General features: G+C 37.9%; 1 protein-coding gene across 1 annotated transcript in view; it reads right to left on the bottom strand.

Annotated features, from left to right (window-relative positions):
- LOC103472947 (collagen alpha-1(V) chain-like) overlaps positions 1–16021 on the bottom strand; it is a 55842-nt gene that overhangs the window by 21230 nt on the left and 18591 nt on the right. The window contains exons 4-11 of the mRNA XM_017307377.1: positions 12721–12811; positions 10203–10416; positions 8622–8832; positions 8292–8454; positions 8013–8135; positions 3442–4389; positions 2293–2412; positions 627–897 (exon numbers count right to left, since the gene is read on the bottom strand). Of these exons, the coding sequence (XP_017162866.1) occupies positions 627–897; positions 2293–2412; positions 3442–4389; positions 8013–8135; positions 8292–8454; positions 8622–8832; positions 10203–10416; positions 12721–12811 (2141 nt within the window). The remainder of the gene's footprint in view (positions 1–626; positions 898–2292; positions 2413–3441; positions 4390–8012; positions 8136–8291; positions 8455–8621; positions 8833–10202; positions 10417–12720; positions 12812–16021) is intronic.

Genomic DNA, 16021 nt, shown 5'->3' on the forward strand with positions numbered 1-16021 from the left:
AACAGAAGGCCAACAGTTTCCCACGTCATCTTAAAGCATTGAAATAAATGTAATACAATGAAAATGTGTTTTGGTTGTGTGAAACTGTTAAGATTTTCTTCATTTACCGACATGGATCTCCATAGTCTTGGTCCATAACTATCATACATTTTGAATGAAAAAGGAAGAAGCTTACCACCACTAAGGAAACACCATACACTGTAAAGACRSTGAAAACCAACGGCCATTCAGATGGTAGTTTTCAGTGTATGTGATGCTTCAGGTTACTGATTATGTTTAACAGCCTCTACATCAGTACTAGCTATAGCATTGTTTTTACTGCTTAAAAAATAAAAGCCTTTTCAACCAATAGTGTAACTTCAAGGTCTTGAATTGCATTCAACATATTTCTCTATGGTTGACTGAGTTTTGCCTGGATATCTTCGAAATCTTTTAAATAACCTTTTCTAATTTAGTGACATCACACTGAGTTTTTTCAGAGAAAAAAGACTTTAACCGCACGTTTGAATTACCAACAGTGGATAAGAAATTTATCTGGACTGTGTTGGTTTGGGATAAATTAAAAAAGACACATGGCAAACCCAAACAAGTTACCGAGAAGACATTGAATACAATTTATCAAAGACCAGAACTTCCTGATTGGTTAAAGCAATTCTTTGCTTCAAAAGCAAAAATACTCACGCCTCCCTCATCGGTCACAGCGGACAAGGCGGGCCCCATGTAGCCATCAGCCTCTCTGGTCTCTGGTACTGGGTCACTGTAGTCTTTGTAGGAATAATCATATTCCTTCATGCCCAAGTCTCCAGTCACATACTCCTCAGTGAAGACTTCTTCTCCCACACCGCCTGTCTTTGTGGCGTCTAACTCCTCTCCTTCCAGGGMTGGTTCTACCTGAGGCTGTGAAGCGTTTTTACAGCCCCACAAGGATGGACGGAAAAACAGGAAAGAAAGAACCAAGAGAAAATAAAGGCACAAGAAAGGGAAGGGAAAGTAGTGAGATGGGAGATTTGTAGAATGGAAAATGTAAGTGTAGCAGAAAAAAAGAGGGTTGAAATAAGGAGGTGTACCAGAAAAGGGAACAGTTTAAATATAACTTACCTTGTGCAACTGTTAWAAGTGAGTTAAAATAAAACAATGTGGCATTTCCTGAAAACTTGATCAGTCTTTGATTTTATCCTGCCACTCTAAATCTCCTGTTTTATTTTTGTCAATAGGTTTTCAACAGAGCATCTCATTACCAGCTTGTGTTTGATGATTTGTAAACACATTTATTTTGTAAGAGTTTGGTGCAAAAAGAAGGACAGTCTGTGCTGCAGACCATCATTTTTAAATTTCTGAAMACAAACTGATAATGACAAACTGTGAAAACAAGCTTCTGCTACGTGCAAAGCAAAAATGTTACATGTGTACTTACCAACTGTGTTTTTAATCCAGTGGGAAAACAAATATTTGCTTGTAACTCATACAAATGAAAACACAGATGAAAGCCTCTGTAGTGTTTCAAACAGCATTYGTTACCACACTAAAGGTTTCTTCAAAGTTGCAACAGATTTCAGCACAAAATTTGGATAAATAAAGTCATATAACACAAATAAATAAAAAGAATAACTTTGATTTTCTACGTGAATAGAATKAAAGAAAACACTCTTTTTCAGATTCTGACAAAATACACAAAAGCRCCATTAATGAACCCTCAGTGTATTAAAGTCAAATTAGTCTTTTCTGTCATATAGGAATGCATTTCATCCATCTCCTTGTGTCACTATGGTAAAACCACATATSAAACATTCTTATGTGGAGCTTTTTTCACAAGATTTTTGTTCTTATTTCAAGATGACTTAGATATCAAAGTTGGTATCTTGACATGAGAACAACATAAGAATCTTGCTGTTAAGGAGAAAGAGTCACATAAACATGTTTGATGGGAAATGAGATGAAGGTGGGACATTCTGTTTTAAAAGGAGTTTGTTTTCTCTCACATGTTGCTTTGTGGCATCAGAGCCAACAGCAAAGTAATGAGAAGTTAGAAACATGTAAAGAAGAGCAAAGAGCTAAAACTATGATATTAAACTCCAAGGACTGGGCTCACCATCATACAGGTACTAAACCAGTTTTATTCTGATACAAATCAAAATTACTACAAATTACTTCTCAGCTGCTGGGTTTCACTGGACAAATTTGTCTATCCAGTTGAATTTAATCTACAAATATTGAAAACAAATTCATAATGGAAGATCTATCTATATATCTGGTTTTATTTGACATGTGTCAGTAAGAGTCATTTTCTTTTACCTGAACAGGTATCTCTTCTTCTCCAATCACCTCACCGTCTGGCTGTGGAACCATCTCCTCATAGTAATAATCGGTGTCTGTAGGGGTGTGGCCAGCCTCAGAATATTCAGTGTCTACATCCTGATTGGTCAGGTTGACAGGAAGTTGAGAGCAGARAGGAAGTAAGCAGAATTGATTGGAAGAGCAGGGTTAGTTCATTCTGCTTTAGCCAGAAACTGGAATGCATCGTAAAACTGTGGTCACCAGTGGCCATTTTCTTTTCACTGGCAACGCACATTTTTAATCTTATAAAGATMAATTTTAGAAAAGAAGTTTCAGGAACCTTTAACATATCAATGACTATAMATTTTTCACAGTTTGCAGTGTCATTGAGAGTTTACTGAAACTTCTTTTCATGCAATTCTTGAACTGGTTTTGCTTTATATAGCTCACAAGCCAAAGTTCAAAAAGTGTGAAGTTTGCTCTTATTGGAAGCAACACTGAGAGCATCTGCCCATCCCATGAGATGGAAATACCACAGCTTGATGCTTCAGTAAGTAGTTTCAACCAAGATAAGAAATCTTAAAGTGACTTAACAGCCTTACAGAGCTGGACTTTTGTCATGCGTTCTGTGAAACTGTTTTACTTATATATTATATAAAGTCAACAAAAGACAGATAGATATCAGAAAGACAGGCTGCCAAAACAATTGCCATACAGTGACAAAGCGACAGCTGGAGGTTTGCTTTGCTGCAAATRTAGTAATAAATGTCGGTTCCCACTTTCTGTACCATGATAAATACTTGATTCTTGCTTTAACTGCTTCCATGGAAAATTAGGTCTGGGCTTAGGATTCTGTCTCAGCATGAAGYAAAGAACAGATCAACTGTTTTTAGCCATGCTTCAATGTGCGCCGCAGGATCATATCATATGGAGAGGTTGCAAAGATTGTGAGGAACATATGATACGTGCAAATACAAGAAGGCAGTCTGTTCTTATGAACTAACTTCCATTCAGACAGCTAGCTCGAGGATTTACAACAAAAATCTGCAATGACGTCTGCAATTTTGCTGTAGGTCCTAGCAGAYGGAAAATGCTAGCAGAGAGAATGAAAGAGCGGAGCAGAAATYTGTGGACATTTCAAGCCAAACATGAACCCTCATGTTGTACCTGTTGAAAACCGATGGTAACTTTCTTAACTTCAGATCCACTCAGCGCAGCCTTGTCAAACGGTGGGAAAGGCCTGTGTTGGGATTTGACATCGTTGTTTGTCGTCTTGGGTTTTGTAGGTTTAGGCGAAGTGGGTCGGATGGCTGGAGACGGAGATGTTGCTTTTGTTGGATTGGAAACCTTCTGAGGTTTGCCGATAGTTGGTTTGACCAGAGGAACCTTGTTGACCACATCTTTACTCTTTCCTACTGAACTCTTGGTTGCAGCAGGTTTTGCCATTTTTGTTGGAGCTGGTTTGGTGGGTTTGGGTGCTTTAGTAGTTTTTGGCTTGGAGGTTAAAGTAGCTACACTGGCCGCAGTCTTTGGTTTGTTAGTGGTTTTAATTTTTGTAGCCTCTTTGGTTTTGCCGTTTGCTTTAGCTGCATCGTTCACTTTATTCCCAGCATTGCCATTAACTTTGACTTCAGCAGCAGCTTTGCCATTTCCAACAGCTTTCTTCTCTGTTGTAGCTTTGCCATTGCCATTTCCATTCACCTTAGACACAACGGAGGCCTTTCCGTTCCCTTTACTATTTCCACTAGTTTGGGTTTGAGCTTTGCTGTTACCATTAGATTTCTCCGCAGATGTCTTTCCATTACCATTACCATTGACTTTAGCACCAGTATTTGGTTTCTTCTGAGCAGTTGATTTGCCATTTCCATTCTTAGCAGGAGCAGATGTGGGTTTAGATTTACTTGCTGTAGTTGGCTTGATCTTAGGCAAGAGGATCTCTGCTGCAGTAGGTTTTGCTTTAGGTGATTTAGCTACAGGAGATTTAGAGGCTTTGGTGGGCATAGGTGGCTTTACAACCACTTTGTATGTTCCAGTCTTGGCTGTCTTAGGTGGAGTGGGTTTAACTTTTACAAGAAGGGGTTTAGATGGAGCTGCTTTTCCATCGAGTGCTTTCTTCTAATATCCAGCAAAATTGTTTGTAGAAGAGTATTTATAATGTAGAAGTGCAAATTGACAAAGAAAGGGAGGGAGGGTAGAAGATGACACAGATAACAGAGGGGTTGGGAGGAAAATGGAAAGCACAAACAAAGGATTGACAGAAAGAGACAAAAAGACAAGAGTGGGTGTTTTGACAAACAGTGACATAAAGATGGCTAAGGTCTGGATGATTTACTGAGACTGTGCAGGCATTACTGGATACAGCATTAGTCTAGATCTAAGATAACATGACTAAAAGCAGCTAGCAGTGAATTCACAAGAGGCATTTAAGAGATGTTGGTACTTTGATCCAAAATTGCATGATTTAATTTTGCTGTTTTCTCCAGTAATGCCATTCCCAATATCAAATGACAAAGCAGCATCTTTGCTCTCTAAAGAACTGGAGGTTGTGGTTTAGTAGAGGCACTGAGGGTGTGAACGGTCAGCTAAAGCCAGCTGTTTTAACTCACASACATTGTGGAAACAATCCCACAAACACACATAAAACATACATATTAAGCACTAACCTGTTGCAGAGCTGCACTAATGTACTATGAGGTCCAACTGGAAAATCTGGTAATTTCCAGCTGTTAAGCCATGCAAAGGACAACAGCATAATGTTATCTGGGCATGCAAAAACATGTCAGGGAAATTAAATCCCCTAAAATAAAAAAGTACAATACGTAGATCAACTCTTATCTCACAAGTACTACAGGGTAAATGCATGCAAATATGAATAGTTTATTCTAGAAAAAAATAACAGTAAAATGGTACATGAGAAGAAGCAGAACTTCAGGGGTAATAAATGAATCTGAACACATTTTGATACAAACTGTGGCATCCATGCATGGTTTTTATGGATATAATGCAAACATCAACTGTATTACCATGCAGTAAAATAACTGTAGGTACTGACAAAAATATGTTGAACACATATAACAAAAAGACAGCAACATGCAACAATCTTAACTTTTCAGAACAATTAAGTGACCATGCAAGTGTTAAAACAATGAAAAGATAAAATAACTCACTAGTGGAGTTCATCTTAAAAGACCATGAAAGGGAGGTCATCAAACTAAAGACTCAATTTTAAGATTAAACTTTAAGCACTTCTTTCTATGTGACAACTAAATATCATGAATCATATCAACATTATAAAAAAAGATGAAATTACTTAAGCATTTTTCTTTTATCTTAATCATATTTGCATAAACTCAGTCCAATGCAATTAATTTAGTACCATCAACAAATCCAGAAGTTTTAATAGGAAATGTTTTAATGACTTGTACATCTATTTTTTTTGTAGATTTTGCTGTTTTATGTTATGTTTATGCTAAAAGTTATCAAAATTAACAATGTACAACAGAGAAAAACAATTACATGTGTGTATGCCAAAACAAGCATACCTACACTTCCTCAGTGCCGCCACTTGGCCACATGTGGACATACATACATACATAAATGACAACATTTTAATGACTTGAGACAAAATCTGACAGGAAACAAACATAACTCTGTGTAAGACAAATGGCAGATACAAAGTGGGTGTTTAGGAGGTGAATCTTGATAAATAAGAAAGGAAAATGTGAAGTAAAAGTAAAATAAAGGAAGTACGGCGTGATAACAGATAAAAGACCCCTGACTTGCTAAAGAATAAAACACAACAACTTCATACAGTTTGTAGAATAAATTTAAATTATATTCAAATATTTATCAAGTACTTGTAAATCATGGATTGTAATAATGTATTAACATGTCACACTCCCTTTTCATTTGTTTTTCCCTCTTTCTTGCTCCCAATTTACCTGTTGATTGTGGTCCCCAGGCAGGGAAGAGGGAGATGCAGAGGAGGAGGGAAAGCCTGTTTTTCCTCATAATAATAGGGGTATTCATGGTCATCCTGCTCCTCATCAAAGTACTGAGAAAGATGGAGGGATTGAAAGATTGGAAGAAAGATAGAAGGGATGAGATGGAATGGGACAGGAAGATACATGAAAGCAAGAGAAATTCATCAAGAGGGGAAGTATAGATTTTCACAGGGAAATAAGGAGGAGCTGTGGAGGCCAAAGAAGCAGAACAGCAGAAGACCAACAGTACAATGTTGACAGATTGCAATAGATAGCAAGGGGGTATTGAGAAAATGCAAAGCTTTCATTTCTCAGTTCATCTGAGTCTGAGTGCTAAAAGGTACCAATATTATAAATGTCAATAAATAACCAACCCAGATGAATGAGACAATCATAAGCAGTGGTGAGTCAAATGAATGTAACCATAGTGAGTTATATTCATTCAAGAAGCAGTCATCCCAACAACATCAACATGTCCAGAGCTCTGTGCAGCAGCTAATAATTCACACTGAGTAAGATCAGGCATGCAAGCTCAGATTTGGTACTTTGGATGAATGCATGCAGGTAAAACGTATTTGATTGATTAAATCTGTGCTGTATTGAAGGAATGTCAACTCCCTAACACTGCAAAACGGCTAACCAAAGCCTGCAATGTATTGTGCACAACCAGTCTCAGTAAGCAAACAGGTTCCACCCTAAGCCGACCTTTAGCCACAATCCTATGTCACAATTTAACCACAGAACCAATCAGAATTAATTTTTCATGTTCTGCTGATGTTCTCTTTATTTCAATCCATAAGAAAAAAACATGGGAAGACATTGGTGTTTTCCTGTATCATCCTCTTACCCCAACCTTTCTGTGTTCCATTGCAGTAGAGCAGAAAACAGTAAAGTATATATCATGACTAAAAAGCAGTAAATGTTTAGAGATTTGAGAGAAAAATAAAATCCCTCAGCTTTTCTAAATACTCCTGGGACACACAGATGGTGGAGGTGAGGGAGAAGTCGGATAGATACAAACAGTTGTTGATGACAAGGATGCATGAGGAAGACAGAAAGATGGAGCAGAACTTTGATGGCATTATCAGATGACCCAATCTGAACCTGCGGACTACTATTTCAGGAAACTGAGGCTGTTGAATTTACTATGTGACCATATTAGCATATGCTCTGGTATTAATTCACATATATAAATATAAAGTACTTGGTGAAAAAGGATAGATTTTAAAAATGTATTGTGAAAGGAAATGCGTTACAGATTAAAAAGTGACTGAACTTCTGTGCCAGAGCAGAAGAGCCAAAACTATCAGTAAAAAAATATCTGTTAAGATAAACACATGATATAATTTTTGTAAAAAAAATCAAACTAGTTTTCTTCTTATTTACTCAAATTAATGACTGGCTATTAATTTAAATCTGTTTACTTATACAGCCCCAATTTGCAGCAAATATCATTTCAAGAAATGCACAACTTCATTATTACTACTACCATTATTATTAACATTAATTAGCAGCTCATGTTTAGTACAATATAAGGCTCATCTAAGATTTTTCTACAAATGGCAGAACAAAACAAATCCAGTACACAGATTCTGATTGGGCCAGATTTGATGGAGCTGCAGATGTGTTTCTCACTTGTGGTGCTAATTCCTAATCTTCTAAGTTACAATTATTATAATGTGTGACTTTGTTTGTGAGTTTAACAAAGGTTAGGTGGTGTATTCTGCTATGTACCAGTTCTGCGGTGTTACTCACGTAAGTGTTGGGGTCCTGAGCTTGGGTTTTGGGCAGAGGGGAGTCACAGTCAGGGCTGTAGTGTTCACAAAAATCATATGCTGCCTGAGGGTTGGAGGCAATTAACAGCTGCTGGATGTCTCCCTGTTGATAAAAAGCAGACAWGTGTTGCTATATAATAATTTCATACAACCTAATKCAAAGCCATTTCAAAGAATTTAACTTGTGCAATGAAAAGTAATACAGACATGCTGTGATCATAGAGAGTACAATAATTTCCCTAATACTTTATATCCAGACCTGGAAAACTTCCTCATCAAGCAGACGAGCTCCAAACACGGTGATGCCRTTGGTGTCAACCTCAGCATTGTTGCCTCGGGCCAGGGGACGGGTCATCTTCTTCTTACAGTCCAGCAGCAGTGTCACATTTTTCTTTGAAACAGAGAAAGCGATCCGATGCCACCTACAGACGAGTAGGAGGAACAGCAACACACATGTGGCCAAAGTCATAAAGCCATATTAAACTAAGACATCCCACAATTTCCAACAAACATACTATTTCTAACTTCACAAATAACTAAAATAACGTAATTTCAACCAGTCACAAACTGGTTGCTGCTGGTTACTGACTTGCCATCAGCCAGGTTGATGCCTCTGAAGAGTGGGTAATCCTCAGGAGCTGGTTTGCCATGCTGGTCCTCATACAGGAAAACAGGTGAGCGTCCCAGTTCAATGCCCAACTGCTGGATCCCCTGTTCACTGTAGATGGAGAGGAGGAAGGCCTGCAGACCAGCCTGGGGCTTGATCAGAGTCATGATGGAGAAGTTCTCCGGGAAACGACCTTAAACGGAAAAGACACACAAAAACTAAGAGAAATGCAAAAAAACAGAAGCAGACCAAGTTGACATGAATCTTAAAATTAAAGTCAGGGGAGAGGTACCTCTAGATCAACACAGATCAGAATGTGAAGCTGGCATCAAGATATGAGCTCATAATAACAGGTGGCGACAGCCAGAGAAAGAATGCTAAGCAGAACCAAAGCTAAAAATCAGCTTCAAGGATTTCTTCATATAACCACATAAGTGGTACTTTCTGTTTTCATACGTTGCTCCATAGTGTCAGGCAAAAATCTTAAAGTAACGTGTTGAAATCTTTCCACAAAACTGACTTAACTCCAACACAATAACACATAATTATACTAGAAGTAATTCAGCGCAAAGGGCACAGAGCAGCTCAAACTAAGAATGTGAGTTTGAGACACAGCAAAATGTAATGAACGATAGGAATACGTTCACATAAAATGTATAAAATTAAAAACCATATTATTGTACAGAAAATTACTTTACAAAACATACTGCTCACTTATCTGTTTTGAAAATACAAAAGCAACTATACWCGACGCTTTCTCAAGTGGAAAAACAGTTAGCTTGTTTTTCCACGGTTAGCTTTTCTCTGCGTTAGCAAAAAATTAGCGACCAATATAAAGGACTAAAGTCGTTCTTTAGCCAAAAGAACGACTTAAAAAATAAAAATGTTGCTAACATTTGCTATATTAGTACACAAACTAAACAAAAGCCCCAAATTCGTCAATTATTGAAGAGCTTAACTCAAGCTAATTGAGAGTGAAAGTTAGCATGGTTTGCAGTTGCCATGGATACGACCAGCCTGCGTCGGCGTGAAGATGGTTGTTAAAAATGTGGAGAATAAAATCATAAAATCAGTTGGGCTATTCCTTATTTTGTCCCAAACAACAAGAAAATACATTTACTGACGTTTCAATATCAACTGAAAATGAGTTTAATTGACACTGGTAAAAAAAAAAAAAGAAGAAGAAAAAAAAGGTGTGTTTTACTTTCTGTACTTGTTTATATTTTCATTTTATTTTATTTTTCTTATTATTTTTTTCAAAATATATGACCAGGATAATGTAGGTATATCAGTGACTCAATGTTTCTGACAAAACAGTGACAGATTACCAATAAATAAGTTAAATAATTAATGTCTTAGTAGCAGAGGTGTCCCAGTGATAGTTTTTCTCCTTTGTTTATTACTGCAGCTCTGATATGCCTTTATTCCTGCTACATTAAAAATGTGKAAAACATTAAGRGTGTCTCTGAATATTTACATTTTTTTTATTTATAGGGTTGTGGGRAAATCATTACAGTGGTTCCTCGTTTAGAAAATTACAAATCTGGTMAACCCGAAGCTTACCTGAGAAGAGCTGCTTGGTGGGGGCTGAGATCTGGGCCTTCTTGGTGATGCGGTAAGCATGATCAGGGCTGCTGGAGCGACGGGATGTGCAGAAGCCTGGGACTTTCTTCACACCCTCAGGGAGAGAGGGAACCTGCAGAGCACGCAACACATCCACTGGATCTGAGGAGGACGAGAAATAAAGAAAGSSATTCAATTCATTGCTTTGGGATTGCTAAGAGATTTCCTTAAGCAGCAGAAATATAGTYATAGTCAGGGACAGCAGTGTGATTATTAAAATGATACTGCAAGTTGTTTATCAAGCCACTAATTGTACCACTATCATCTAAAACAGATTATTTTTGTAGTTCTACTGATTTAGGTTTGAGTCAAACTGATCTTGAAAGTGATCTTAAATCTTCCTGCAGCATAGTTATGATATAAGATAAAGTTAAGAATGCCCTTAAAGTGTCTACTGCTGTACATACACTGTATTTATACTCTAAAAAGAAAGYGCTGCTCTGTTGGAGCAGATGRGCAACAGTCCAAGCCGTACATATGAACCAGAGCAGGGTGGGTTAGTAAAGCTCAGTTACAGATGAACCAGATAGTTCTCTATATTCTGCTCACATACTTCAAGCAACTGGAACATGTGGCTGCTGATGTGATGCTGCTGCAGAGTCAACTGAATGTTCATCTGACATCTAACAGTTTTACCTTACTTATGCACCTAATAGAGAGATTCATACACATTCAAAATWAGCAGAAAACATTTTAATGTGACTTATTCATTTATAGGAAACAGAGTGAACAGCCAATCTAACATCCTGTCCTCACGTTCAGACACCGAGCTCAACCTGCTGGTTTCTCCTCACTTTTGTTTATTTTGYTGACTTTCTYAAATTGCTCAAAAGCATTATGACATTATGCAAAACTGAGATTAGAAKAAAAAAACACACTCCAAAAACATGACATTCAGATATAAATCTCCTTAAGTTGTMCTCAGGTATGAGTGTGTGATGCGTGATCCTGTGTGTAGATTTTGTTGCATGTTGAAAATCATGACTAGTTTTTATTTGTTCATTCAAAATAGTATTTACTAATTAACAATGCAATCATGCAGACCAATGTTTTATTTTTTTTGCGTTGGTTCTAAAACAAAACAAAAACCTCAAGCATGTCTAAAAATAAAAAAAGAAGTAATTTGTTGACAAGTTCCTTGGTGATGCAGTTATGCAGCTGGAACCTGTGCTCACATTTTCCCAGATTTAGTCATCAGGCTCCCCCAGCTTGTGTCCCATGACTAGTGAGTCAGTTTCATTGTTCACAGACAATAAAAAAAGAATTTATAGGCGGCTGTAATTTAGTGTTTTCCATAATAAACTTGTAAAGTCAGTAAACCATGCTCTGGTAAAATTTAAAAAGCAAAAATATTTATASTTAAATCCTGCAATAGTACTCCTCTCACCAATGCTTAATAAACTGAGAAAAGTCAAACTGCAGARAAACCACATTTAAAGTGCCTTGTGTGCCAGTCAGGTGCAAAACTTTTATTTTGTTGTATTTGGTTAAAAGTAAATGAACAAACCCAAATAAAGAGCTTTTCTAAACYAAAAGTAAAATATACTCAGTTCAGTAAATTCTTCGCGTAATCAAAGTTTGAAAGCTCCAACTACGAATAACAGATGACTTTTCAGAAAACATTTCAAACTGGCACAATTCAATGATCTTTTAACAAAATGGATCTTCAAGCACATCAGTAACAGAAATAAATACYAGGWTAAAAATACTTTTTAAGAGYGTGTTAATGCACTTTCAAAACAATCCCTTGGTACCAAATGTGACATTTTGTTGTTTTTGTTCCKAGCAGTGGTAACACCCAGAGTTAACAGTTTGTCATATAATCCCACAGACGTTCATGTTTATTCAGACTGGCCAAACGGTGCATTCATATTACCTCTGGGTGTCCAGACCACAGCCTATTAATGTCACTTTGCATCAGAGAGAGAAGGGAAACAGAGGAGAGTAATAGGAAGCAAGAGGAAGAGGAGCAGGTGAAGGTAAGAGGTACTGGACTACAGATATGTAATAAGGCTGTCCCATGCAGAAACCTTCTCAGAAAATCAGTTTGGAAGTAAATTTTAGCAGAAAGGAGTTAAGAGAAGATGCAAACAGGATAATACAGACCATTGCAAAGAGAGAAAGGAAAAAAAATTGGTCTATTTAAATAAACTTTCTTCTTGGATTTATGATAATAATAATAATAATAATGATATTAATTATCTGAAAACCCCTGAACAGAAAATTAAGCTTCTGAGTCCATTTAGCCACAATTTATTCCCAAACTTTACAGATAAAAAAAATAAATCATTATCATCAGGGAACAATGTGTTGAAATAAAAGTAGGGAAAGCAAAAAGAGGAAGCGGTTGGGAAGGAAAGCTCATGCCAAGTTAGAGTGAGTGTGTGTTTTGGGGGGGTCAGTCAGTGACAGTAGACAGTGTGGTTCTGTGATGGCAGGATACTGGATCAGATTGCACCCTGAGCTCCCCCAGTACGTCCAGTACAATGCGCCGCTCTGTTCCCCCGTTCCCAGCMCAGCTTAAGTCTGCAGCCGGGGGCCCTTCCTGCCTGAAGGACCACAATCAYGACAAAAACACACCCTGAAAAAAGAATAACACACAGAGCAGCAGAGGTACTCACAGCGCAGGCGGCAAACCGCGCACTTATACACACCTCACGACACGAGGGGTGGCACAAATGAAACTAGACAAGCTGGGAAAACACACCACTGAGGGGCACAAACTTTCCTTCACCACTTTCTGCTTTCTCCCGCTTTCTGCTCCCTCRGTGTCTTTAGCATGAAGACTCACAGATGGCTTCGAYCATTTGATGCAGGTGTGGCCCAATTACGCTGCTGCCRTTAAGACAGGAAACAGGGCTCTGAGGCATGAGAACAGTCATAACCAGAGCTGGATGTAAAGATTACARTAGTTTGTATGAACACCAACCAACAAGGGATTTGGCTGAGGTTTAACAGAAGCAACTATTTTTGTCAAGAAAATTACAAAACAGGACACCTGAATCACACTGCTCTCATTTAACGCTAACCCCTTGACACTAAAAGCACTTTCAAATTACAAAGCGCTGCTTTCACACATCATTATTTAGTTTTAAAACATTTGCAGGGCTTTCTTGTCTGGTACACACCCAGCAATTCACATATCAGTGTAAATGTCAGCTTAAGGTTGTTTTCCCAAGGAAAAACAAAAAGCGGAAAATACAGGATTTACAAATATACATTCATTTGGAGAAGAAATGCCTGTTCCATAAATTTTATTAATCTTTAAGTTGACTGTTAAGAGGTTTAAAGGTGGGATGTAAAAGCAGTTCAGAACCATCAACCTGGAARACCAGGGTGTCCCTTCTAGCTTGGACTTTTCCCCTCATCCTTTTTGGCAAGTCGAACACACAAGGTCCCACACAGCAGAGTTCAGAGGAACATAAATCACAACGCTACATCAGATAAAGCTCATTATTTGTSGCCATTTGCTCCTCAGAGGTCTTGTGGACATAACTACCAACACACTTAAAGTGTAATAAACTCACATGTAGCATGTGTACAGTAGAGCCCTGTGTTATAGGGTGTTTCAGTCTTTCAACATGTGACCCAGACTGAAACAGYCCTGTCTCTTTAACACTGTAATCCTGTAAGTGACACAGAAACTGAAACAGCTCAACACTCAGAGCCCAAATTAAGCTCAATCACAACCAACATGAGAAGCACGTATACTCTAAAATGAGRTGGCGCTTTAAGTTCCTGATGTTCAGAGAGCTGTAGTTACTGCTAACGGCCACTAGATGGAGCTGGAATAAATATAATTAACACAGTAGACAATTAGAGAGGAGAATCAAAGCCTGTGGAAACTGAGCATAATGCTGCAATTACTCATGCAAAGTGTTTACATATTCACAGACTGTGAAAGCAGCTGACTGCAGTGATAAATAATCAGTGCTAAAGCAAAAGGATTAGAAACTATAGTGACATGTTCGGTAGTTTAGAAAACATAGAGCTCTTATTTTAACAATTCAAAGCAGGTGCTCTGCACAGATTTGATCTTGTATGTGCATAATGTGAAAGAGCTTCATTTCTGAAAGAAAACTATACAACTGGACTTGTCCTTGTGAAACACGCATGAGATCCTCCAACAGCTTCAGAGATTAGAAACTGACATGGTGAATGTGTTGGTTCCAGCTGAACAGATTTACTAGAACAAAACTTAACAGTATCAGAAAAATGCTGAAAGCTAACCCAAAAAGACAACATCTTCACCCCCCGATGGGACCAGGATGCTCTGCGCTGCAGGTTTTATGTGTGATCATTGTGTACTAGCATACCTCTTTACTTGTGTGTGTGTGTGTGTGTGTTCCCTTTCCTTTTCTTGCACAGCTTTGACAAATACCAGACACACACTCCAGTCGACACACTGACCCCTAACCTCTCACNTTACATATTCACAGACTGTGAAAGCAGCTGACTGCAGTGATAAATAATCAGTGCTAAAGCAAAAGGATTAGAAACTATAGTGACATGTTCGGTAGTTTAGAAAACATAGAGCTCTTATTTTAACAATTCAAAGCAGGTGCTCTGCACAGATTTGATCTTGTATGTGCATAATGTGAAAGAGCTTCATTTCTGAAAGAAAACTATACAACTGGACTTGTCCTTGTGAAACACACATGAGATCCTCCAACAGCTTCAGAGATTAGAAACTGACATGGTGAATGTGTTGGTTCCAGCTGAACAGATTTACTAGAACAAAAGTTAACAGTATCAGAAAAATGCTGAAAGCTAACCCAAAAAGACAACATCTTCACCCCCCGATGGGACCGGGATGCTCTGCGCTGCAGGTTTTATGTGTGATCATTGTGTACTAGCATACCTCTTTCCTTGTGTGTGTGTTTGTGTGTGTGTGTGTGTTCCCTTTCCTTTTCTTGCACAGCTTTGACAAATACCAGACACACACTCCAGTCGACACACTGACCCCTAACCTCTCACCTTTACACAACAACCGCTTTGTTAGACACCCTGAGCAAGTGAAATGTGTTATATTTACAACACATCAACAGACAAGCAAATTTATCTTTGCTCTCTGTCTCAGTACTTCTCAGCCTCACAGACACTTATGTGAGAAAAGGGAATAAAAGGGAATATGTGAGAAAAGATTGAAAAGCTAAAAAGCARGCATAAAGACTTTCATGTTGAAAACAAAATTTAAGAAATAATTTTMAATTCAATTCCACTTGTTCCTCCGGCACCAGCTGCTTTTCCGTCCACCCAGAAAACCACATCGCTAGAAAGTATGCAGAGCTCAAACTGCAGGTTATAATTTTCAACATGAACCTCTATAGTTATGATTTATTTATAATGTCGTGAGTACCGAGACAGTAGCATGTATAATGAGTTTCCATGCAAGACAAAGAGAAAGCTTTTAAAATTTAGGTTATTGGTTTAAAGCCGAGGTTTGGGTTTGTCGGTGTGGGTTTGCTGACTTTCAGCAACGTGGGAAGACAAAAGCATTCAAACAGAAAAAAACCCCTAAGGAAATCCACAAAGAAAAACTAATGTATTTCGGATTTGTGTAAAATTGATGTGGTTCTGATAAAAAAAAAAGGAAAGAAATTAAGGAAAATGTGCAAACCAAAAAGCAGATGAATGACATTAGCTGTTAAAGAACAACTGAAAACAAACTCAGCTGTAAAGGACCAATTAAAAGAAACTTCAGTGACATGTGAAAACCAATGTAGTTGCCATTTTTATGTGTTTATTACATAAATATG

The sequence above is a fragment of the Poecilia reticulata genome, linkage group LG11 (assembly GCF_000633615.1).
Source record: "Poecilia reticulata strain Guanapo linkage group LG11, Guppy_female_1.0+MT, whole genome shotgun sequence".
NCBI lineage: Eukaryota > Metazoa > Chordata > Actinopteri > Cyprinodontiformes > Poeciliidae > Poecilia > Poecilia reticulata.